Below are 25,823 nucleotides of genomic sequence, written 5' to 3'. Positions count from 1 at the left end.
CCCACTGGGAGAAAAGCATAGGGAAAGAAGCAATTTGGGTGTGGGAGAGGTAGGCAGGGCAAAAGATTAGCACTTCCCCATGGATGAAGATCCACCCCACACTACTTCATAGGACATTTTAATGACATAATTATGATGCATAAATCTGTTGCCACCATTTCAAGTTAGCCTTTCTCAAATCACTCAATTTTCTGCAGACATTTTGTCTTTCTCTGTCCCATTTCTGTCACCAACTCTCAGTGGTTCTTGCTGTTCTAGAAAGTTTTTGTACCTTTTCCAGATTTCCATTTTGACATGTTCTCTGCTGTTCCACACTTTAGAGTTGCAATATATCTGTAAAGCTTTCCAGTCAGTTTTGGCACAAGAGCCATCATGTTTTGGGGGAGGGGGTTGAAATTTTTAAAAATGCACTGAAGTTTCATGCAAAAAAACCAAACTAAAGGGTTCTGCCAAAGAAAATTTATGTGTGTAAAATATAACCCTCTTGCAATTACAAAAAAACACTTCTGTAAAGAAATAAGGGGTTAAATAAACCCTGGAGTAAAAAAGGCAGTAAAATTTATAAAATTGTATAAATACCCCACTGAAAAATGAACAATTGCAAAGAATAAATATATAAAATCTCCAAACTCAAGGTAAAGGTCTCCTTCCGGTTTTAAAGTTATCCACAGAATAATCAGTAGAAGAATCAGTGGTGACACCCTCTAGGCTGTTATCTTCCTTACTCATATCCATACTTGTATCAAACAAAACTCTTTTCTTCTTGTTTCTGGGAGTCAGACCATTACGGGATTTCCCAGAATAAACCTTGGTAATCCCTGGTATTGTTACCCTTTTAGAAATTTTATTTTAGTGTATTTTAGTGGGGTATTGTTACCCTTTTAGAAATTTTATTGGCTTTCCTGTTCCAGGGTCGATCACTTTGACCTTGAGTTTGGAGAAGTGTTTTTTGGTAATTGCAAGAGGGTTATATTTTACACACATAAATTTTCTTTGGCAGAACCCTTTAGTTTGGTTTTTTTGTTCTTATATCTTGGGTTTTTTGGTGTGAGGGACTGAAATTTTATGCATACATGAATGAACTGATAAAAACATATTTGTTATAAGTAATAGGATGGCATCTTCTTTGCTCTCCTTTTGTCACCAGATTAAAATGTTCCTATTCTGTCAGGCTTTTAGGAAGTTCCTGTGATGAGCTCTTTATGGTGTGCCTTTTTACTGCTTTTTATATTGTCTTTTATGAATTTAAATTGTTTGGAGTTCCATCATTGGGAAATAGCAGCGGCAGCGTTGGAGGAGAGGAAGAAGAAAAAGAAAAAGGTTCCTAGCCTGTTACAGACTGCCAAAATAAAGCTGCTTTGGGTCTCTTTGGAGGTATGCTGTTTAAATGATGCATGGGTCCTAAGAGTCCGGAGGTCGCGCCAAAGCCACATTCCATTCCTAAGCACTGGAGGGCAGCTTTGGTGCAGCTTCCGGATTCTTAGGATGCATGCATCATTTAAACAGCATACCTCCAAAGAGACCCGAAGCAGCTTTATTTTGGCAGTCTGTAACAGGCCATTGTGTTTAAATTAGAGGAGACCTGCCAGAAAATAGCTGACTTTTCAGTGCAGAAGTAATGGCTGATGGACATTTCATCCCAGAAAGAAGAGAATGGCACAGGACAAGTTAGTTCCAAAGTACACCTCCAATGAAAGCCTGTAAAGCACTAAAAGATGCCCTTTGCACTGTCACGCATAGCGCATGCACCATCATGAAACTGTGGCATACTAAGACAGGTCTTAAAATAAATAAATGGTTATTTCCCCGAAAAGCAGTTTGCTGGTAGTTTTATTTTAGTTCCTATAAAATGAAACAAACAAGAAGATTACTGTTGATACAAAGAGAAGTGGGAGTGGTTTTTGACACACGGGGATATATTCTTCCCAACAAAAGAAGAAGGATTTTAAGATTTCTTTAAAATGATGGATGCTTATTTGCAAGTCGCCCCCACAATATCCCAAACCTGGGTAGTACTTTGATGGGAGACCACCAAGGAACACCAGGTGCTCTAGGCGATATTTCAGAGGAACTGGCAAAACTACCCCTGAGTATTCCTTGTCTAAGAAAACTCTATGGAATTCATAGCATCACCAGCAGTCAACGGGCAATTTGAAGGCACATATGCACATATCCCTTTTATGCATGCTGTACGTAATCTGAGCCTGGAAAAAAAAAACCCAACCCAGAGCTAGCAGATTCCTATTTTTTCTTTGATTATTACTTAATACATAATTTTATTATAGTTTGTGAAAATTTAACATGCAGCTATTTCCCATGAGGTCAATACAGCATGAAAATTCATGGTGCTGAGTGTTGGTTGAGTCTTGGGGGAGGCCGAGGAGGGGCAAATTAAATAGGTTGAATCTTGCAGCTTATGCAGAATTCTCTGGGAAGTCTAAATAGCCTCAGATCCACCTCTGACAAGCAGCATTAACAGTGACCTATACTGCAGGATTGCTGCAAGGTAGATGACAGGACTCTCTCAAGGCTCAGCCCCTGGACCTGCATTAGGGATATGAAACATTTACCTACACTGCTGGGTTGTGATGATGATGATAACAATAATACATTTCTTATCCACCTGTCCCCATGGTTTGAGACTAGGAACAGCAACAGGTTCATATACAGTCATTTACTCTATTCTCTCAAACTAACCTGCACCATTGGGTTGGGTATCCATAAAAGCAATACAGTCTGTCAGATTCAGGGGTCATTCACTTTATATAGATCGGATCGCAAATCGGTTTACCATATGTTTTCGCATCCTTTAGAGCAGGAGTAGACAAGGTGTGACATGGAAGCCACATCAGTCAGTGCCAATTGATTTATATATACCCCATTCTTTTGCCAAAACTGGGCCTCATGGCAGCCCCAAGAGCAAAGAAGAAGGGAAGCAGACACAAGACCTTCCAATGGAGTGCCAGTCTCCAAGGGAGATCTTCCTCAGGAGTAACTGCCCATTCACTATGAAGCAGTATATAAATGAAGCTAGGTGTTGTTTTTTACTTGATCTCTGTGAGAGTAAGCCCTTGCTCACAGGGAGACTAGCAGCAGGTTGTTGTTTATTAGCTTCTGGGAAAGCATGGCTGGGAATGAACTGCCTGGCTTTTCCTGCACTTGTGTCAGACATCCTGCTTTTGCTCTTCCATCTGCTGCTTTCTGCTCCCAGCTGTACCTTGTCTTGGGCTTACCCTCATCTGGTTCTTATTTACCTCACTAGCTGCTACTCCTGGCTCCTGTGAGAATGGCTTGTGAAAATTCCCTGTTTGGAAGTGATGCTGTCAGGTAGGACTTAAGTCTGCTGTGCTTTTTTTTCCTGGACTCTAATCTAGGTGCCATTCCTGGAGTGGCATTAAATAACTCCTTCTGCAGGAGACCACCTCATGTGGAAATGTCATGGGTATATGGATGGAATCTCTGTTGTTATTTTTTAGATGAATAATCTTCAATACTAATGGTATTTTATTAGATATCAAACAGTTTCCTATTTCTGAATTTGATAGGTCTGTACCTATTGTTTTCTTATCTATCATGTATCTCTCTCTTAATTGTACAGTGGAACCTCGCCATACGCGCGCCTGCCATACGCGGCCATGAGCATACGCGCTCAAGCCACGGCGCGCGCGGGGCGGAAGGGGTGGCGAGTCCCATTCAATTGAATGGGCGCGCGCGCCCGTTGTGCCCTGCGCATGCCCGCGTCACCGCGCATGAACCCCATTGTTTACAATGGGGCTCAAGCATAGGCGGAAATCGCCATACACAGCGGGATCCGGAACGGATCCCCCGCATATGGCGAGGTTCCACAAGTAGATGTAAAAAGTAACTACATTTCCCCCCTTCATCCTTCATCTCTTCAAGTGTTTTTAACCTTTCTTTTTGTTCTTGTTGGGAAATGATTTAGCCAAAGGTCACTTCTAAATAGTGCCTCGTGGGGGCAGGCCCAATTTGGTATTTTCTTGCTTATGGCACACTTATATTTCCCCTCCCCCCAAACATTTAACAATGGCTTCCTTATAAAATGGCTATTGACATCTTTATTTGCCTTTTCTTTGTCATAAAATAAATAAGCATGGAAGCCAAAACGTAGATCAGCCCCTTCTCCGGTTGGACCTAGTCTTTGATCCAATTTAAGCACGCCATCTGAAAATAAATTTTAAGATTTGGAAATGATAGTCCTCCCCTTTCACTGGCATCCTGCAGACATTTTAATTTTATACATGTGTTTTTCCCATTCTATACAAATGATGCCAGATCCCTATGCCATTCTTTAAAAGGTATGTTCTTAGTAACTGGCAAGTTTTGAAATAAAAATAACATCTTGGGCAAGATATTCATTTTAATTGTCGCTATTCTGCCCAGCAATGATAAACATACTTAGATCCTGTCATTTTTTAAGATCGTCCTTAATTTACTTCAATTTTTTTCTGATAATTATTTGTAAATACATCTGTAATTTTATTTGTAATTACTATACCCAAATGTTTAGTCTTTTTTGTTATTTTGAGTTCCAACTGTTTTTCCAATAATGATTTTTCATGTTTGTCCATATTTTTTGTTAGCAGTGTCCTCTTATCCATGTTAATTTTCAGATCCAATATCTTTCCAAACTCATTTCTCTTTTCTAATAGCCTAGAAGTATCATTAACAGGATCACTTAATGATATAACAGTATTGTCAGCAAAGGTTTGAAGCTTAAACTCTGAGCCTTTAATTTTTATCCCCTTTATCTCCCTATCTTGCCTTATTTCATTCAACAAAAATTCTAAAATGATCACAAATAATAAGGGTGATAATGGACAGCCCTACCTTCTTCCCCTTTGTAACTTAAAATATTCTGTTCCTTCTCCATTCACAACAGTCTGTGCACTTGATTGTTATAAATTGACTGGATCCACTTCATTTTTCTTCCAACCATTTTCAGAAATTGCAGAATTTCAAACAATTTCCACTTCATAGTGTCAAAGGCTTTTTAAATGCCCATGAAGATCAGTGCAAGCTTCTTTTCATTATTTTTCATGATACTCAGTCATATTGAGTATGTTCCTCATGTTATCATTCATATATCTTTTTGGCAAGAAGCCACACTGATCTCAGTGGACAATGTTTTTCAACCTTTCAGCCAAGATAGATGAAAAGATTTTATAATTGGTATTTCCCAAAAAAAATTGGTCTATAATTCTTTGGCTCTGTGTGTTCTTGTTCCTCTTTTGGGATGAGTGTTATTGTCGCTTGCTACCATGTCTCTTTTGCTATTCTGTTCATAGTTTCTTTCAACGAGTCAACCAAGACGCCTTGGAATTTCTTATAGTAGCTTGTGGGGAAGCCATCAGGGCCTGGAACCTTGCCTAATTTATGCGTTTTAATAGCCTCTATTACTTCTGCTGTCAGTATCTGTCAATTTAGACTTTCTCTGTGTTCTTGATTTAATTGCTGGACTTCTGATCTTTCTAGGTATTGTAGGATTTTGCTGTTATTTACTCCTTCCTCTTTATATTGATTTTCATAGAACTTAAGAAAGGCTTTTAAATCATTGCTTGTGTTGTATTTTCTTTTTCTCTTTGGCAAGTTTTGATGATTGTACTTTTTTCATTTGTTAGTCTTGTTTGCATGCTGAAAGTAATGTTGACGTGACCATTTCATTTTCTTTGCTACCTCTTCTGTTAATTCGATGGACAGCTGTTGTTGTAGTGGCTTGATTCCCTGTTGTTTCTCTTGAAGTGGGGTTCTCCTGAACTACTGCACTCAATGAGCTACCAAAAAGGCTTCTAGACTTCATTGTCTGCCTTCTCAGTATCTCCAAGGTCTAGAAGTATGTGAGGCTAGAATCAAAAGGAGATAGATATTTTCTGCTTCTGTTATTTACAGCTCTGATTTCATGTTACCTAGCCTGAGCCATCAGGACCAACACAGTCTCCAACCTGAACGATGAAGCATGGCCACTGTTGTTCATCCATTCCAGGCATTGTCCTGAGATCTGTCAGGTAGCAGTCCTCAGATCTTAGGCTTTGAATATGAGCTTCAGGCTTAACATATTCTTACACCAGTAAACAAAAAGGTATATGAAGCATGGTTCTCAATTTCCCACCTTCTCAAAGTGTTAAAGGGCTCCAAATTCCAAGTATCATTAATAATAGCAACTTCTAGTAAAGATTAACAAGACTAACAAGAAGCATTATCTTTGCAGGTACAAAATGAATTTGGCCAATTCTTGCAGTAGAGAAGAAATCTCTTTGGAGGATGTAGACAGAATGAGCATAGAGTACAGAGTGCTTGTAGCCTATGCCCAACGCCGATGGTCTGCTAGCGAATATGGACAACTTTTACAAAGGCAAGCAAAAGGCCTAGAGGGATCATCTCTAAGCAGTGAAGACATGAAAGCAGCAAGACCAGCCAGTAAAGAAAAAACACAAGGTTTGTCTTCTGAGGATCAAGAGCAGACTTCCCAGAAGAGGAGCAAGAAGAAAACGGAGAAGAAGAAGAAATCCAAGTGGGAACGTCTTCTGTTTCCTTCTTGTCTAAAGGCCCAAACCAGAGAGAAGCCCAGGCAGATACCATCCAAAAGGAATGGAGGTGTGATCAGGTTTGAGGGAGGTGTTGGTAGTAAACCTCTCCTTACACACGAGATAAAAAGTGGGTTGACTTTTTTCTAATCATATGTCCAGAATATATATTCATCACTGACGGCTAGCTGGTTTTTAGCTCACCTTTAGCTTCAAAACAGCTTTCCTTCAAGAAGTTAATTTTACAAATGGTGTGGCCAACTTGTGCGGCCTTCCAGATGTTGCACTACAGCTTCCATCATGCTTCACTATTACTTATGTTGGTATAGGTTTTGGGAGATATATAAAATTCTCTTTGTGGAGCTCTAGTGTCCCCAAACCCAAGGTTTATGTGGGACACAGCCATAGCACTTAAACTAGTATCAAACTATTATACTTGTGTACTGTGAAAGAGACACCATATAGATAGACAGAAATATGTCTCTCTTTGTGTATATCTTTCTGAACTAAAACCCTTTCCTGTAATAAAATTATAGAAAAGACTTAAATGGAAGTTCTTCTATAATGCTCATTTATGTTTATTTTTAAAGAAAACTTTTGCACCATATTGAAAGGCGAAAATGGATTTGGGAAAAAAAATCTGTGTATTGTTAATGAGCAGCATTTACCCTATGTGACCAAAGCCATGTGAAAACTGAAGAACATAGATGTAGTGGACTGATTCTTTATATGGGTGAGTCCACAGCTGGGTGATAGATCACATACAGAGCTACTAAACACCTTTGTGCCAGATGCTGGAGAGCTGCTGCCATCAGAGTCAATAGCACTGGATTTAGTCTGAGCAATAAGCAGCCAGGGCTGACCCTTCTGTTGGTGATTGTTGTTGTATGCCTTCAAATCATTTCTGATTTATGAGGATTCTAAAGTAAACCTATCACAGGATTTTCTTGGCAGGATTTGTTCAGAGAGGGTTTGCCTTTGCTTTCAGAGAGTATGTGACTTGCCCAAGATCACCCAGTAGGTTTCCATGGCTGAGCAAGGTCTCCAGAGTCTTAATCCAACACTCAGATCACTACACCATGCTAGCTCTCGGCCCTCCCATCAAGCAGATTCAAATCTCTGCCTCAGTCAGATCTTCCTTTTTCTAGTTTGGGATCAATCTGTGTATCACAAAGGGCAAAAAATGTTAGGTATGTGAGTTAGTAGTAACTGTAAGAGAGAAAAACTTGTGGGATTTTCTGGCCTGGCTGATAAAATAATTTGACTGATTTATAGTACTGTGCAACTTGAGTCATGTTTACTCTATTGCAGTTGGCAGCAAAATGCCCAGGATTTCCCTGGAAAAAGGTCTAAACCTTCAAGGCTTATTAGTTAAGGAACAAGAGGATACTAAGGAGGATGGGGTAGACCATTTACAAGGTATGGAGAACGCTGAAAATGAGAAACTCTTTCTTTCTTTCTTTCTTTCATTATAGTAGAACACTGTGAAAATAGATTAGCAGTATATCTGGGACAGATTAAAGGAGGTATCTTAGTGTAATGCATAATTAGTGTCTGCTGATCTGCTGATGTGATGTTGACTTCCATTATCTTAGGCCCCCTACAGACAGGCCAGAATAAAGCTTCTTCGGGTCACTTTGGAGGTATGCTGTTTAAATGATGCATGCATACTAAGAGTCCGGAAGCCACACCAAAGCCACGATCCAGGCTTAAGGACTGGAGCGCAGCTTTGGTGCAACTTCCAGAATCTTAGTACGCATGCATCATTTAAACAGATGCCCAGAATTATATTTGGGGTCATGGGCATGCAGTGTATCTGCCCCTGAACGATGGCCAGTGTTTGCATGACTCTTGCTTAGGAAGCAAGGATGTCAGATCTTTCCAATGACAGTCACTTTTGTCCCACTTCTCCAGGACAGCTGTGGCAAGTTTTAGGTTAGAAAAATGGTAGTTATGTAGTGATTTTCATCTGTAATGTTTAGTAGGCAATCACTCTGTCTTGTGGTAGTGAAGCAGACTGACTGACTGGAAGAAGACTGGTTCATTTCTCTTTTCTTTCTCCAGATGATTTATCCATCACTCTGGTGGCAGAGCGACTTGCTGAGATAGTTGAGAATTCCAGGTCTGTGGAAGGAAGAGGACTGAAAACATTTGTCCGTATTCTGAGCATAGAAGAAGATGGTCCACAGAGCAGCAAGTCCATATTTGAGGAGGATGGAAAAGGTAACATTATTTCCCATAACAGTTTTTATACATGATTGTTCTGTCTTTTGGAACCTCTTCCCCATTCATTTCTCTGCCAAGCTGTCAGTACCCATGTTCCACCTAATCTCTGTCTATACACTATAGAGCAGAAGTAGAAGTACCAATCTATTTTAATTCCCTCTTTTAGCATTTCTTCCCTAGATTTCATTGTAATTTTTCCCTCTATTATCTTTACATAATCTTTATATTTTAGCCAATCTCTTCCCTCAATCCTGCCCTTCTTTAATATTGCTTCGTGAGGAGAAGCCCACTCTGGTAACTTTTTATAATATTTTTCCTTGTATTTTGTCCATACTTTATATAATGCTTTCCTACAATATGCTCTTTGAACTCCTTGTTTTAGTTCTAAACTTTATTCCACACATGTAGGCATGCCACCCGTATCTTAGATTAAATCCCTCTAAATCTAATAATTGCTCATCCTTTAATTCCACCCATTTTGTTATCCATTCCAAGCAACATGCATAAAATGTAAGTCAGTTTGGCATCCCTAATCCTCCTCTTTCTTTGCTGTCGTTAATATTGTCCAATTGATTCTGGCTTTCCTTCTTGCCCACACAAATCTTTTTAGCTCCCTATCCCATGTGTGAAGTCCCCTCATTATGAATTATTGGTAGATTTTGAAATAAAAATAGGATTTTTTGGTAAAACACTCATTTTTATTAGAGCATTCTTCCTAATAATGATAATTGTAATTTATTCCATTTGTCCAAATTGTTTTTTATATCCTGCCAACTTTTTTTTGTATTATTATCAAACAGATCACTATTTTTCTTTGTTTATAGGATCCCTAAGTATTTAACTTTTTGTTGAATTTTTTCCCTGTTTTCCCATATAATATCTCGCTCTCTTTTTGTCATATTACAGGTATCATCGCGTTTGTCTTTATTATTTTAGTCCTGCATTTTCTCCAAATTCAGTTACTATTTTAATACATTTGAGATTTTTCAATGAGTTCTTCAACTATTAGAACCACATCATCTGCATAAGCTCTTAATCTAATTTCTTTCCCCTTAAAATTAATCCTTTATCGAATTATCTTTCTATCTTATTACATAGCACTTCCAAACCGTGATAATAATAATGGTGACAATGGGCATCCCCGTCTAGTTCCCCTATTTATTATACAGTTTAGTCCTAATTCCATTACTATAATTCTAGCCTTTTGTTCCTTATTTATTTCTTCAATCCATTTCGTCCTCTTCTGTCCTATAACCAATTTTTAAATTATTCTTATCATGAAATCCCAATCTAAGTTGTGAAAGCTTTTTCGCGATCAGAATATTAGTGCTACTTCTTTCCCTGGAGTTTTCTCGTCTGTACTCAATTAAATCCTTGATTCTTATATTTTGTTTAAATGTCTCTTTGGTAGAAAGCCACATTGCCTCTTTTATCCATTTTCTCAAAACAATTTTTCATCTTTCTGCTAAGATATTGGTAAAAATTTTGTAATCAGTATTTAAAAAAAAAGAAAATTTGCGGGCCGTCCTGCTCTTTCCCTCTTTTGGTATTAAGGTTATGTTCGCCTCCCTCCCATGAATCTGGTATACCTTCTATTAAGATGTTATTAAATATTTTTCTTAATGGCTCTAATAATTCACCCTTGAAAACTTTATAGAAATTTAGCGTATATCCGTCTGGGCCCGGAGCTCTGTCTCTTTCCCTCTCCTAATTGCCATACTTATCTCTCTTTCGTGGTCTTTGATTTCGTTTCTCTAAGGTCTGTTTTCATGCCCATTTTCTCCAACTCTCATAATATATTGCTTAATCTATCCTGCTCGGTTTTTCCTAATCTTTTCTTTCATATAAACTACTATAATACTTATGGAAATTCTCTCCATCTTAGCTTGCTTGTAATGATTCTTTGACTGTCTCTTAATTTCAATATCTGTCTTCTTCTTTCATCTTTTTAACTTTGTAAGCCAAAAATTGCCGGCTTTGTTTTAAATTCAAATTGTTTTGTTTAGCAAATTTCAATTGTTTGGTTATTTCGTCTTGCCATTTTAACATTTAACTGATTATTTAAAATTTGTTTCTTTATCAATTTTTTATTCTGTGGGTTTCTCAGTTTTTCTTTCTTTCTCCTGAATCTTTCTGAAATAACTCTATCTCATCTTGTGACCTTTTTTCCTTTCAGATTTTTTTTTCATCAAGTGTCCTCTTATCTGCGTCCCCTATTAATTTTCCTGTTTGTATCCTTTTCCAGATTTCCTTAAAATAAAAAATTGATCTGTTGTCTGATTTCCTTCTCTATTTTTTTGTCCTTCAGAGTGATTCATCTAATCTCCATCTATAATCAAATTCCTTTTCATTAATTCAGGAAAATTTGGTTTGGTCCAAAATTTTGTTACTTTAATTTTAACCTCCTTTAACATCTTGTGCCCCAAACCTCTTGAATTAAGAACATATATCCTGATGCCGAATTATGCGGATTCGAGTAGAAAGTATATCTTTAGTTTTTTATTTTTGTATCTCCACACATCTAATAGCGAGAAAGTATCCAACATTTCAAAAAAAGTTTCTGGCAGTTGCCCTTTTTCTGTATTTCTTTGTTGATATTCTATCTATCTTAGGGTCTATCCTGTTCCAATCTCCCATTATATAAGTGTGTTCAAATTTCAATTCTTTTATCTTTGCATTTTTTATAGAATTTAGCTTTCCTTTCGTTGGGCCATAATACCAATTACCAAAGTCTTCCTACCTTCTATCATAACCTCAACCCCCACTACCTTCCTTCTTATCGTTTAGTTTTCTACCGCAGAGTTGTTTTTATTTTAACATTAAGGCTACACCATTCCTTTTTTTTCACCCGCAGAGAAAGGACTTCTCCCAATTTTGGATTGTTGAAAATTTCACATCTTTTTCTTAATCCTTGTTCTTGTATACCACATACTTCCCCCCCATTTCTTTCCATACATGAAGATTTTCCCCCGCTTATATCCCGTATTCTCCCCTTTACTTCATGATGTGATTTTCATGTCCTTTCACTCAACAGTTGTTTCAGCTTCCTCCGTCTTCTTCTCTTCTTCTCTTCCTCTTCCTTCTTTTTTGAAAGTCCAGTCTCAAACAGCCCCTTCAAGGCATCCATATCCCCTTCCCATTCCAGTTCCACTCCTCCTGTGGCCCCCAACAGCATCACTCACCCTCCGGATCCTGTTTCTTCTTCGGCGTTCGCCTCTTCATCTTGTCTTTCTGTTTCATCTTTTCTTTCTTTCTTTATCATTCTTTCCTTCTTGTCCACTTTCTTTCAGATTGCAGCTCTTTCACTTCCTTATTCATTTTCTCTTCCTCCTTGAACCATCTATTATATAAAAAAATTGCCTTCTCTAACGTGTCAATCTTTTAAAATCTTTGTCTCCAGTGAAGGAGATTCCTTCTGGCATCTCCCATTTCTATCTCACCATTTTTAGCTTGTAGCCTTCTTGTCAATGTTGTATGTCTCTCCTTTTACGTAGCAGGTCGCCAGGCACACTCCTTAAAAATTTTTATTTCAACGCTCATCAAATATTTTTTTAACATAACTTTCTTGTATTATTTTATCTTTATTCTCTCCCTAGTAAAAAAACAACATGTCTCTGGGCAAATTTCTGTTCTTTGCAGCCCATGAATTAATACGAAAATTTTTATCGATATCTAGTCCAGGTTTTCAGGAGTGCAATCATCATTTTAGCGAGGACTGGGACCAATTTTCATAAAGATCTTCATTGTATTTTTCCTCAAGCCTCTAATTTTTACACTTCCTTCTATCTTTCAGTTCGTTCATTCTGCTTAGATCCTTTTCATGTGCTTGTATTATTGCTAATTCTTGCGTTGCTCTCTCCAGCTCCTCTGTTTTAATTCTAATTTTGTTGTTTTCTTTTTCACTCAGTCAGAAAGCGTCTTCATACCTCCTTCAACCCCTCCATTTTCCCTTAAAGTCTCGTCTTAATTCTTCCCTTGAATCTTTTATCTCTTGACGTATATTATTTCCACTTTCTGTATGTGGCTTCCACTTTTTTGGATCGCCTCCAAGACCTTCAAATTTACAGCCATTGCTTTCAATTCCATAGATGGTCTTCTTGCCTGACTTTGCCTTATTTCTATTTGTTGTGCCATTTTTCTTTCCTTCTCATTTTCACTCGCTCGTGTGGTTATTGTTCTTTCTGTGTCTTTCCACACTTATGGCTCTGTGTCCAACAAAAAGAATGATTTCTGTTCTATATTTCTTTTAGTCCTGTGTTCCTGTTCTATATTTCTTTATCTATGTTATCTGTTCTGTTTCTCTTACTTTCCTTTTCTACATTCTGCTGCTTTCCGTGTCTATCCTTTCCTTTATCTATGTTTTGCTGCTTTCGTTCTACCCTTTCCTTTATCTACGTTCTGCTGCTTCCGTTCTACCCTTTCCTTTATCTACGTTCTGCTGCTTTCTTTTCTATTACTTCCTTTATCTATGTTTTGCTGCTTTTCGTTATCCTTTCCTTTATCTATGTTTTGCTGCTTTCCGTTCTACCCTTCCTTATCTACGTTTTGCTGCTTTCCGTTTCACCTTCTTCTTATCTACGTTCTGCTGGCTTTCCGTTCTACCCTTTCCTTATCTACGTTCTGCTGCTTTCTGTTGTATGCTTTCCTTTATCTACATTCTGCTGCTTTTGTTCTATCCTTCCTTTATCTATGTCCTGCTGCTTTCTGTTCTATCTTTCCTTATCTATGTCCTACTGTTCTATACTTTCTTATCTATGTCCTTTATCTATGTCTTTCCTTTATCTTTGTCCTGCTGCTTTCCATTCTTACTTTCTTTATCTACGTTCTGCTGCTTTCGTTCTTGCTTTCCTTTATCATGTTCTGCAGTAGGAAAAGTAGAGCTAAAGGACAAGTATTAGAACAGGATGCCGCCGCGCAGCAGGACAGCCATGGACATCGATAAAATGACACAGACATAACGGAAAGGGTTTAGTTAGAAGCTTTTATAGAACATTAGAACAGAAAGCAGCAGAACATAGATAAAGGAAAGAATAGACCGAAGACAGCAGGACACCAGGACATAGATAACAGGAAAGTATAGAACAGAAAGCCAGCAGACATCGATACAGGAAAAAAGACAAGTAAGGACATAGATACAGGCAGGACCTCTGGAAGCAGAAAAACTCGCTACAGGAAAAAGCATAGAACAGAAAGTCAGCAGGACATAGATAAGGAGCATTAGAACAGACAGCAGCAGGACCTAGATAAAGGAAGCATAGAACAGAAATCAGGCCAATATATAAAGGAAGCATCGATTAGTAACAGAAGGCAGCAGGACATAGATAAGGAAAGCATAGAACAGAATAGGAAGGACATAGGGACTAGCAAAGGAAAGCATAGAACGAAGGAAAGCAGCCGAACATAGATAAAGGAAAGGGTTAGAACGGAATTTATAGAAGACGCAGAAACCTAGATAAAGGAAGCCAGAAGCAGCAGGAATATGATTAAAGGAAAGTACAGAATGGAAAGCAAGTCATATACCGAGTATAAGGAACGGATTTTCGACTAATGGAAGCCGCAGACATAGATAAAGGAAAGGTATCGATAGGAAAGCAGCAGCAGAACATAGCTAACGGCAAGTATTCAAGATATTGAACAGGAAAAGCCTTAGGCCATTAGATAAAGGAAGATTAGAACAGAGAAGCAGCAGGACATAGATAAAGGAAGTAACAGAATGGCAGTATCGTGATTGTAAAGGACCTAGCATAAAGCGCAGAAGCGTAGATAGGAAGGCAGTCGCAGTAATGCAGCGGACTTAGTATTGTGCTTTTAGAACCTAGAAAGCAAGCAGGGACCAGTAAAGGGAGGGATTAAGGAAATTGTTCGTTAGAACCAGAAAGAAAGCAGCCGAGGACATAGGCGGACATAGATAAAGAAAGGATTTTTTAGAACAGATAGATAAACCAGCAGGGGACATAGATAAAGGAAAAGTATTAGGAAACGGAAAAGCACGCAGAGGCATAGCTAAAGGAAAAGGGTATTTTTATTCGAACCGACCTAGCATAGAACTAGATAAGGGAAGTGTAGAATATTTTTTATTTCGTAGAAAGCCACTCGCCAGAAATGATAAACGGAAAGTGTTAGTTAGAAACAGAAAGCCGCAGAAAGGAGATTAACGGAAGTGTAGAACAGAGAAAGCAGCAGGACTAGATAAGAAAGGATTTAGGCAAAGGAAGCAGCAGAACATAGAAACGGACCGCATTTTTTTTTTTAGAACGGAAGAAAGGGGGAAGGAAGAAGGAAGGAAGGGGGAGGCGAACAGCAGCAAGACGTAGAAAAGGAAAGGAAACGGGTAGAATGGAAACGGAATGGGGACAGCAGCCGAGAACATAGTGAAATATAATAGGTTATAATAGAATGGGCTTAGAATGGTTTAGAATGGGAGAAAACTAGCACAGCAGCGCAGAGAACATCGATAAAGGATAACCCGACACATTAGATAAAAGGCATAAGGGTTTATAGAACGGGATGAAACGGAAGGGAATTTATTTATTATAGAGTTAGTTATAGTTCGTAGACCTGGATTATTTTAGATTCCGTTTTAGTAGATAGAACGGGGTAGTTAGGAAATTATTTTAGTTTAGACCTTCGTAGATTATCGATTTAGACATAGGGGCAACTTTAGAACGGAAGCAGCAAAACATAGATAAGAAAAGCATCACGCAAACACCTAGATAAAGGGAAAAAAAAGCAAAAAAAACATAGATAGTTTTTTAGACACAGGACAAGCAGCAGAAAAGAACAGCAGCAGGGCAGAGACCTTTTTTAGATGAGATCAAGGAAAAGCATTTTTTTTTAGAATCAGAAAGTTAGAACTTTTAGAAATTTTTTTTTCGTTTAGAACAGAAAGCAGCAGGACACAGGACATCCCATCATAGATAACGGAAACGCATTTAGAATAGAAAGCAGCAGAACGTAGATAACGGAAGCATTTTTTTTTAGAACAGAAATAAGGCCATCGATAAAGGAAAGCATTAGAACAGGAAGCAGCAGGACAAGATATAAAGAAAGCATAGCAATTGAACATGAAGCAGCAGACATTAGATAAAGGAAGCATTTAGAAATCAGAATCGCAGAACTAGATTTAAAGGAAAGGGTTAGAACGGAAAGCCAGCAGAACGTAGATACATGAAAGCATAGAATAGTTTTAGTAGAATAGACGGAAAAGCAAGCAGAAGCACGTAGATAAAGGAAAGCATAGATAGTTTAGAATAGAAAGCAACAGAACGTTAGTTTTAGTTTTAGAATTTTAAAGGAAAAGCATAGAAACGGCAAGCCGCCAGGACATAGATTAACGGAAGCATAGAAAGGAAGCAGCCGAACGTTTAGATAAAGGAAGGGAAAGCATCGACAGCAATAAGAAATAGCTAGATAAAGGAACGCATCGTTTATTTGCACTATTAGTTTTAGTTTTTAGGAACAGAAAGCAGCATGGACATAGATAAAGGAAAGCTAGAACAGGAAAACAGGGACAAAAGCAGCAGGAAGGACATCATAGATAACGGAAAAACAAAAAGCCTAGATACGGAAAGCAGCAGAAAGAATATAGATAAACGGAAAGCATTAGTAGAACAGGACGCAGCAGGACATAAATTAAAGGAACGATTTTTTAGAATTTTAGGCATAGGCGAGGAAAGCGCAGAACGTAGATTTAGATAAAGGAAAGCATAGAACCGGACGCAGCAAGCAGGGGAACAGGACCATAAATTACAGGGAACAGCATAGAATAGGAAAGCTGAGGAAGCCGGAACGTTTAGATTGTCGATAAAGGAAAGGCATTTTTTTTATAGATTAGATATAACCGAAAGCAGCCCATAAGCAGGACATGGATTATAAAGGGAACGGAAGGAAGCATTTTAGAACAGGAAGCAGCCAGCCCTGTGGAACAGTTCTTAGAACGAGAAGCAGCTAGCATAGCTAAGGAAAGTACATAGCAAACAGGAAGCCAGAGGAGCAGTCAGAAAGACCATAGATATACAAGGAAAGCGTAGTTTACCCGGAAAGGAAAGCGCGCAGTAGTTTAGGCAACCTTTATGACATGCATCTATAAGGCTGGATAAGGAAAAAACAAGTATAGTTCGAATCAGAAAGCAGCGGAGAGGCCGTTAGGATTTTCATAGATACAGGAACGCCATAGAACACGACAGACAGTTTTGACTTATAAAGGGACCTAGATAAAGGAAAGCCCTTTTAGAACAGAAATCAGGACATAATAAGCAAATAGAAAATGAAATGAAAGCAAAATAGAATGAAAGCCGCTGAGATAAGGAATAGATGATAGATTTTTGAGAAATAGAGTTATAGCAATAAATAAGTGAAATCGAAAAGTGAGGGGGTGGTGGGGGCGGGGAGGAGGGGGAGGGTTTGAAGGGTTAAAAGGGTTAAGAAATATTTTGTTTTTTAAGAATAATTTTTTTAAGAATATTGGAATCAAGAATTTGGAAATGTTTTGGTACTGCCCTTATTTTTATGTTGTAAATAAACTTTCAATAAAGATTAAAAAAAAGAAGTAGAAGTAACTATTTGCAAACCACTGATTACTTTTTATTAGTTCCTTTCTCCTATAATTAAGGGATAATTACATTGCATTGCATATGCCTTAGGTGGGATATGCCTCTTAAAGGGGGTGACAACTTCAGGTGCTGATCAGCTCCCCCTCCAGAGAAGGAGGTTCTTGGAAGGCTTTTTCAGGGTTCCCATCAGTATTTGACTATGTGGTACGGAATGAGAGAGGAAAAGAAGGAAGCGAGCGAGAGGAAAAGAAAGAAGCAAGGGTTTGTGAATGCATAGCAGTGGCTTGAGAGTGTCAGGACTTGCCTAAACAGCTTGCCTACCACAAAACATTGGGAATAAGGTAATGTATTATCAAGTCCTGGTGATTTCAGGTACAGGTGCTGAGATAATGTTGGAAGGAAGGTAAACATGAGCCAAGCCTGTTCAAGGTCAATTCTGTGAAGGACTCTGGTTGTAACAACAGAGAAGAGGGTGGGATGAGAAAGAGAGGAGAAGTGTGTTTGTTAATTACAACGAATGAGAATTAAGTCCACCTGAACTTTGTATGTAGTTTAATTAGGGAATTTTTATCATTTGCTGGTCTGACAATGAATGTTACTGGATTGGATCTTTTTGGCCCGAACAGACAGGCCAAAATAAAGCTGCTTTGGGTCACTTTGAAAGTATGCTTTTAAATGACATATGCATCTTAAGAGGCCAGAAGCTGTGCCAACACTGTGCTCTAGTCCTTAGGACTGGAGCATGGCTTTGGCGCAGCTTCCAGCCTCTTAGGACGCATGCGTCATTTAAACAGTACACTTCCAAAGTGGCCTGAAGCAGTTTTATTTTGGCCTGTCTGTTCAGGCCCCTAGTTTCTTAATAAAGGCTTTATGAGTTTTACCTACTGAAGTCTGGATTTCTGAATTAAGCTAGACATGAGAAGGAGGTGGTTGGAGTGAAGGTCACTCCCCCCACCATTCCTCCATCAATTGCTTACAGAAGCCATATGCTCCTTGCACATTTGCGGAGCAGCCGGCTTCGATAAACAGTTGGCCTCTTTGGCAATATTTCTCCCAATGCTCGCAGCCTTTTCAAGGTCTGGGCAGCAAAGGCAAGTGACTATCTCTACCACCTGGCCAGCAGAGCAGCCAAACCCAGAAGCCAGCCCAGTCCCACCAGTGACCACAGCCTTTGTGGTCTGATGAAGCTGCTGGCAAGGTGATAGAGAGAGTTGCTTTGAAAGTGCTCATACCATTTGTGACGCCATATCATTGTTTTGTACTATAGGGCAGCAGTTTGTGCATTCAGGTGTTATCATTTCTAAATTAAAAGAACTATTTTAGTTACCTCGAAGAATGAAATGGTCACTAATAATATTATTTTAGTTGCTTTGTGTGCTGGCCAAATGGCCATAATAAAGTTGTTGTTGTTGTTGTTGTTATTATTATTATTATTAGTTGCTTTGAGGAATGGAAAACAGCAGGGTTATTTTTTAAAATAATTAACTATAACAGTAGCTTAGTATGTCTGAGAGAACTAGAACTAACTTTCCAAGCTGGCCAGGGATCTTGGGCATCCTTGCCATTCTGTGTAAAATGTGCACCAGCCAATGTGACCAGATTTGGCAGGAGTTATTGCTGTAGTTATCAAGTCTCCCTCTATCCCCATGGCCATACAATATTCTTCTCTGTTCTGGCAGCAAAGTTTTAGACCCAAGGAGGGTGGGTAGGTGCCTGGGGTTTCCTAGGAGTTTGTGGTAAGGTCTGGTCTAAATGTGATACATATGTACCCATTGTCTCAGTTTCCCCCACTGTGCTTTTGGGCAGTCCTACTGATGACATTTCAAATGTGGGCTACAGAGGTTTGCCACTAACCTTCATTTCCTTATTACATTTTAAATTACCAGATTAACATTATAACCCTAAAAGAAAGAAAGAAGCCAAAGTTGTATAGTTCTCTAGTACTATGACTTTATGGGCCAGTATTAAATTCATGTAGGAGATGGTGGGAAATCACACCCACAGCACAGCTTAACCCCAACTGGGAGAAAAAAGTAGTTGAACAGAAATGTGCAGCTATCAGGAGTGACACTAAACTCCACTACAATCAGCAGCAACAACAACAACAATAATAATAAAGCCTCAGGAGGAGCCCTGAGAATGACTGCTGTGCAAGGACAACAAAGGGCAATCCACAACTTTGCCACTGTGAGCAGCTAATGCAAACACTGTGAGGTTGGTGCACCCTGTGCAGAGGATCAGTTATGGATTGCTTGTACAATTAGTCTGTTGCTTGTACAGTTGGGCTTGCAAATTTGGGTTTGCAGGAAAGCTTTCCAGTTAATTGTAGATCCTTTGGGTCCAGTGCCACTGTGTTCCATTCTGCCATCCTTATCAATGCCAGCAGCCCTACTATTAGAATGGAAAACCTCATGCTGGAAAGGTTTTTGAGATAATGTATGGATAACAGGTCCTATCAAAGCAGTTCTAAATGCAGTTTACATATTAACCACTTCACTACAGATCTATGTTTTTTTGTGTCAGTCTGATAATGATCCATTTTTAAATGTGTCTTTTCACCAGATAATGAAGAAAAGGTAATTGACACAATAGTTGCCTTGTTAAGAAAATCAGGAGATGAACTGCAAATAAAGGTAAATTTGGCAGAGGTTAGAAGAAAGAAGTTACAACATCACTGCCCTATAACAAATTACTTTTGAAAGCAATGAAGGAACAACAATGTTCCTTCACCAACTGTGGATAACTTGTATCTTGGGCAATACAGGAGCGGGTGAAATGTAGCCTATAGACCACATGTGGCCCATTGGGCTGTGGTTTTTGTTTTGTGGTCACTAGTCACCCAAAATGTTTTCATACTGTATCAAGATATGTCCCTGCCCCCAGGGGTTTTTAAAAACAACATTCCGCAATTTGGATCGGGAGTTCCAGGAGGTGTGTACTGCACCAGGTGACTTTCTAAGGGGTGTGCGTGACACCACTGCTCCCCAAATATCTGCCTTCCCAAAGAATCATAGAATCTTGGAGCTGGAAGAGACCACAAGGGCCATCTAGTTCAACCCCCTGCAATGCAGAAAATCACAATCAAAGCATTCCTGAGAGATGGCCATCCAGCCTCTGTTTAAAGACCTCCAAAGAAGGAGACTCCACCACTCTCTGAGGGAATGTGTTCCACTGTCGAACAACCATTACTGTCAGGAAGCTCCTCCTAATGTTTGGTGGAATCTCTATTCCTGTAGCTTGCTTCTATTTTTCCATGTCCTAGTCTGTGGAGCAGATGGAAACAAGCTTGCTCCATCCTAAACATGACACCCTTTCAAACACTTAAACAGGGCTATCATATCAGCCTTTAACTTTCTCTTCTTCAGACTGAATATACCCAGCTCCCTAGGTCTTTCCGCCTAAGGTATGGTTTCCAGAACTTTCTCCATTTTGGTCGCCCTCCTCTGGACACACTCCAGCTTGTCAAAATCCTTTTTTGAATTGAATTCCAGGTGGGGCCTGACCAAAGCAGAATGGAGGGGTTGTCATGTTCATTTGAGTCCCTTTAAAATGCTGACAAAATGGTTGAGTGGAGTGAAGCTTAATGGGAGGAGAAAGGAGAGGGCCCCCATCCCACCCCCAAAAAATAAATAAATAAAAGAAAATTTAATTGTTTAATTTTTAAAAAATTTCTTTTAAAACACCACCTTTAACTAAATTTTCACTTCAGCCATATGAAGCTATGTATATGTACATGCATTTAGATGGTATGATATTGACATTTTAAAAAGTATAGTTTTAATTTCGCTAGTTGTTTACGTTGCAACTATTAACATGACGTTCAGTAATACAGTCGGCCCTTCTTATACGCGGATTTCTTATACATGGATTCAAACATCCATGTTTTGAAAATGTTCAAAAAAAGTATAAATTTCAAATATCAAACCTTGATTTTCCATTTTTATAAGGGACACCATTTTGCTATGTCATTATATTTAATGTGACTTGAGCATCCACGGATTTTGTTATACACGGGGGATCTTGGAACCAAACCCCAAGCATATAACAAGGGCCCACTGTATACAAGAATTATGATCAGTGAATAATACGAGTACAAAAACATGACTAAGGATTCTGTATGAGTGTGGGATGGAAGGGGGTCAATGAGGGGGATGGCACCATGAGTTACTGCACTGGGTGATGCCAACCCTAGTGATGCCACTGATTTGTGTAGTCTTATTCTGTGATCTCATTTTTTATAAGAGGTATATTCTAAAGTTCACCACTGAAACATCTGTTCTGTTATTTTGTTTTTATTAATGTACTGTTTTGTCAAATATTGGTGCTGTACTTTTCATTCTGCAGCTTAAAAAAAGGTTTAGAATATTGAAAGTATGGGGAAAAGAGAGGCCTCCTTTCTTTAGAGCAAATACTGGGCAATAAAATCTGTCCCTAGCAATTCAGACAGATTAGCACAGCAATCTAAGAGCTACATCAAACTCCAGTAGTTCCTCAGAGTCCTCCCTCCCATAACACAGAAACTGGCCTATGCTGAAATTGAGTGTCATTCATTACAACTTTTCAGCTAGAGAAAAACAATTTGATTATTGAAGGCTTTCCTTCAATAGTTCCATAGTTTTTTGTGGGTTTTTTGGGCTATGTGGCCATCTCTGAAGATGCCAGCCACAGATGCGGGCAAAACGTCAGGAAGAAACTATTCTAGAACATGGCCTGTTCTGCCTTTCAACTAACCAGAGCACTTTGTCTTGTCGGGATTATGTTTCAGATTGTTTGGCCTCATCCAGAGCATTATTGATAGCAGACACTGGTTTAGCACTAAAATAGGCTCCTTGGATTTAGATGGAGTCGTAAACCTTCTCAGTAATTATGACATTTGGGTGTATGCTTTCTCTTTTTGATCTCATTGACAAATAATATATATTTCCATTTCTAGATGCAAAAGGATAAGGCTTTTTCTCAGTGTGTCTCCGATTTGATGTCCTATGCATTCTTCAGAAGAGTAACTGACCAATTCCTAGAGGAAGCTCCTGTATCCTCCACAATGGACCAAATTCAGCGCACCAAGGTTGCTTTTGCTATGGAGGTCGCAGCAAGACTCACTGCTGTGGACATGCACCCTATGAACATTGTGCTGGGTTTTGGAGCGAGATACCTCAAGGAAAACTTTAGCCCTTGGATCCATAGCCAAGGTGGATGGGTAAGAGAATCTGCTTCCTCTCTCCCTGTGTCCTGTTGCTAGATACCTTTGAAACAATACTGATTAGCAAACTTTGCATTGCTTCAGCACACTTAGGGATGCTAAGTCTAAGTCAAGAGTGGGAATGATGCAGCCCTCTAGATGTTGTTGAACAGTAACTCCCAGTGTTTCACACCACTGGCTATGCTGATTAGGTCTGCTGGGACTTCTTGCCCAGCAATATACAGTGGGCCACATGATTGCCACTCCCAGCCTAAGAAGAATAATTTTTTACAAGCATATGCATATCAATACTTTTGGGGAAATACAATGGCTAAGCTGTATACCCTTGAAAGGGTATCAAGAAATTCATGGAGTATAAAGCTATCAGTGGCTACTTGTTATTCTGGAGATATTGCTGCAGATATTACTTCCAGTATCAGTGGCAGCATGTCCTCAATTCCACTTCTTTAAGAATAATCACAAGAAACGGCTGTTGCTCCAGTATCCTAAGATTCTGAATGAGCTCTGCATGAAAACAATGCTGGAGTACAGTTTCAGTCTGATCCAGAAAGGCTCTAACAGGTGAAGGGGTGGAAACCTTTAGAAACATTGTAATACTCAAATGGATAAGGGAGGGGTCCTCAATTGTGTGTATACATCCAAGAGTCTGTTGGGAGTTGGTGGCAATCGGACCCGAAGGTACACAACACATGCACATACATGGAGGTTTTTAAATTTGACAAGTTGACAGAATATGCGAATGCTGCCGCCAGTTTTTTTAAGAAAAGGACCCATTTCATTGGCCAATTGTTGTAGGACACTGACAATAAAGGAGGCTTCATTTTAAAGTGCTACTGCAAATGGGAACTTACAGAGGGGCAAATTGCATCGATCAAGGTAAAGGGTAATGGGAACTTTTTTCCGGGGAGATTCGGTACCGGCTTACCGAATTTGACCCAGTTCCACCCAGGGCAAATTCCCCAGTGAGAATGGGGCCTAAGACTCAAATGGATAAGGAAGGGTCCTCAAGTTTGTGTATACATCCAAGAGTCTGTTGGGAGTTGCTCACCAACTTCATGAAGTTGATGGCCAAATATGAAGGCTGGTAGGGAGTGGAATTGCCTAGCAATCAGCGACATTCCTCCTCACACTTCCATATGTTATCTGAAGGGATCAGTACTCAATGTGCTACTACCAAGAGTTTCTCTCCCTCGAGAATAGGCAGCCTATTGATCAAAATAGCAAATTTAGTGAGGTGGTCAGGGACAGCTTATGAAGACACTGAATAAGACCCCCTGCCTTTCAGTTATTGGCCCTTCCTATCTATATTAAGAGCTGCTTGGTTTCCTCCAGTCACTTGAGACAGGTGAGAACAACTGGGGGCCATCCAATTGTTGGATTGCAACACCCATAATCTCTTAGTTTTAACTGTGCTTCTGGGAGTTGCAGTCCAACATTTGGAGGGTTGCAAATTGCATCACCTTATCTGCTAGAAACTTTGAATGTAGCAATAGCAAGTACATTTCAGGTACTTTGAATGTAGCAATGTAATGAAATAACAAAAAAGGACTTGCAGGTAGAGTCTACAGGAAGTCAGGGGAAGGCCTAGTTGCAAACAACAAAACACTCCAGAACTGAAGAAGCCCATTGATTCAATTTCTTCTTTGTTTCCAGGAAAAAGTTTTTGGAGTTCCAGACCAGGAAGAAGTAGAGTAAACAAAGAACATGTTATTTGGGAGACATGTGGATTACAATGGTGGGAAGAACATCCCCCCAAAGCTTTAAAAGATCTTGTATGATGAAGACGTGGAGCTCTTCTGATGCGGGAATATATTCTGCAAATCCTAGCAGGCTGTGATATGGACTGAGTGCCAGCTCCTGGCATGGCTTCACAAAACAGGACAAAGTGGAAGAATGAAAGGAGACCAAATCACATGTGCTATATGATGTTCAAAAATGTTCATTTCTTAAGAAGCCTAGTAGGTTTTGGCCTGAAGACTAAAGCGTGTTGGGCTTTTTAAGAAATAGGTTTTTGCCCATCCTGTAGGATGTGGGACTTTGTCTCTTTTCATTTTTCTACTGTGAAAATGTGCTTTCCAGTTTTTTGGGTTTGTTCCTTCATGGTAAGACAAAGGCTGGGGTCCATAGCCCAAAGAGAGGACACCAAGGATGATACTGCCACTCTCCTTTTTTCTTCTTTTCTCTCCACAGTGAGTCAGATGTATTACATTTATTGAATGGAGACAGGGGCAGTGACTGCAGCTCCTGCATTGTCCCTAGGTCCTGGCCTGAGCCAGCTTCATGTCCTTCCACCTTACCTGATAGTCTTAATGGGATGTGGGTGGCGGTGCTCAGCCAGACCCCAAGAAGTTATGTCCAAGGCTGCCACCACTCAGGGCCTCCAAGAACCTGGTGACAGCCCCGCACTCCTATGATGGTCTAGCTCTTTTGCTTTACACAGCTTGGTAATACATTATTTAAACAAATAAATGCTTTAATATGTCCTCAAGAGCTGTTTGTAAAGATGTAAATGAAAAATAACAAAATAAAAATCAACCTTCTGTGTATTGCTTCCACTGTCTTTCTATTTCTTCTTTATCTTGTAATTGGTTCCCCTTCTGATCACACAGCATCCCGGGCTTTGGTTTGAACTTTCCTTTGAGTTCTTATGGATCTCTTTCTAACTTTGTTGTCGTCTTCGATTTGTCTGCATTGATTACTGTAGTAGTTATTTTTTTATTCTTGCACACTAGTCATTGGATAGTTGCATTCATGGTTCTGGTTTTGTTCTTATCTCTCCTTTCTTTTGCTTCTCTTGTTTCCTTTAGTGCTTAAAGCATCCCATCTGCTATCCATTATTTCTGTTCTTTCTTTTTTGCCGCTGTTAGTGTCTTCCTTGACTATGTCCTTCGCTTCATAGAAGAACTTCATAGTTCTTCTGCTTCCTGGTCAGTTACACTTAATAGAGCAAATCTATTTTTTTACATTGTCTCTAAATTCTGTTGATATATTGTTCAGGTCACAATTTGGTATAATGACTGTTTTTCTTTTCTTCTTCAGCTTTACTAATTTTTTATATTAGTAGTTCATGATCTGTATCACAGTCAGCATCTGGTAGAATGCTGTCAGAATAGAGCTTCTTCATCTTCTGCTTCCAATTACATAGTCTATCTGTTTTTTTGTTTTGACCACCTGGTGGTATCTATGTGTATAATCTCCCCTCTGGTTGTATGAAGAAGGTATTTGCAATGAACACATTTTTGGCCTCACAAAATTATATCAGCTGCTCTGCTGCATCATTTCTTGTACCTAGTCCAAATCTTT

At 39.2% G+C, this 25,823-nt stretch overlaps 1 protein-coding gene across 1 annotated transcript in view; it reads left to right on the top strand.

Moving 5' to 3' along the window:
* BCL2L14 (BCL2 like 14) overlaps window positions 1-25,050 on the top strand; it is a 37,761-nt gene extending 12,711 nt beyond the window's left edge. The window contains exons 2-7 of the mRNA XM_042469651.1: window positions 6,227-6,672; window positions 7,854-7,961; window positions 8,607-8,765; window positions 19,883-19,953; window positions 22,254-22,517; window positions 24,174-25,050. Of these exons, the coding sequence (XP_042325585.1) occupies window positions 6,234-6,672; window positions 7,854-7,961; window positions 8,607-8,765; window positions 19,883-19,953; window positions 22,254-22,517; window positions 24,174-24,215 (1,083 nt within the window). The 5' untranslated portion in view covers window positions 6,227-6,233 and the 3' untranslated portion in view covers window positions 24,216-25,050. The remainder of the gene's footprint in view (window positions 1-6,226; window positions 6,673-7,853; window positions 7,962-8,606; window positions 8,766-19,882; window positions 19,954-22,253; window positions 22,518-24,173) is intronic.
* Window positions 25,051-25,823: the final 773 nt, after the last annotated feature.

The sequence above is a fragment of the Sceloporus undulatus genome, chromosome 5 (genome assembly GCF_019175285.1).
Source record: "Sceloporus undulatus isolate JIND9_A2432 ecotype Alabama chromosome 5, SceUnd_v1.1, whole genome shotgun sequence".
Classification (NCBI taxonomy): domain Eukaryota; kingdom Metazoa; phylum Chordata; class Lepidosauria; order Squamata; family Phrynosomatidae; genus Sceloporus; species Sceloporus undulatus.
The sequence above is the reverse complement of the archived record's forward strand: the minus strand, read 5'-3'. Positions and strand labels throughout refer to the sequence as shown.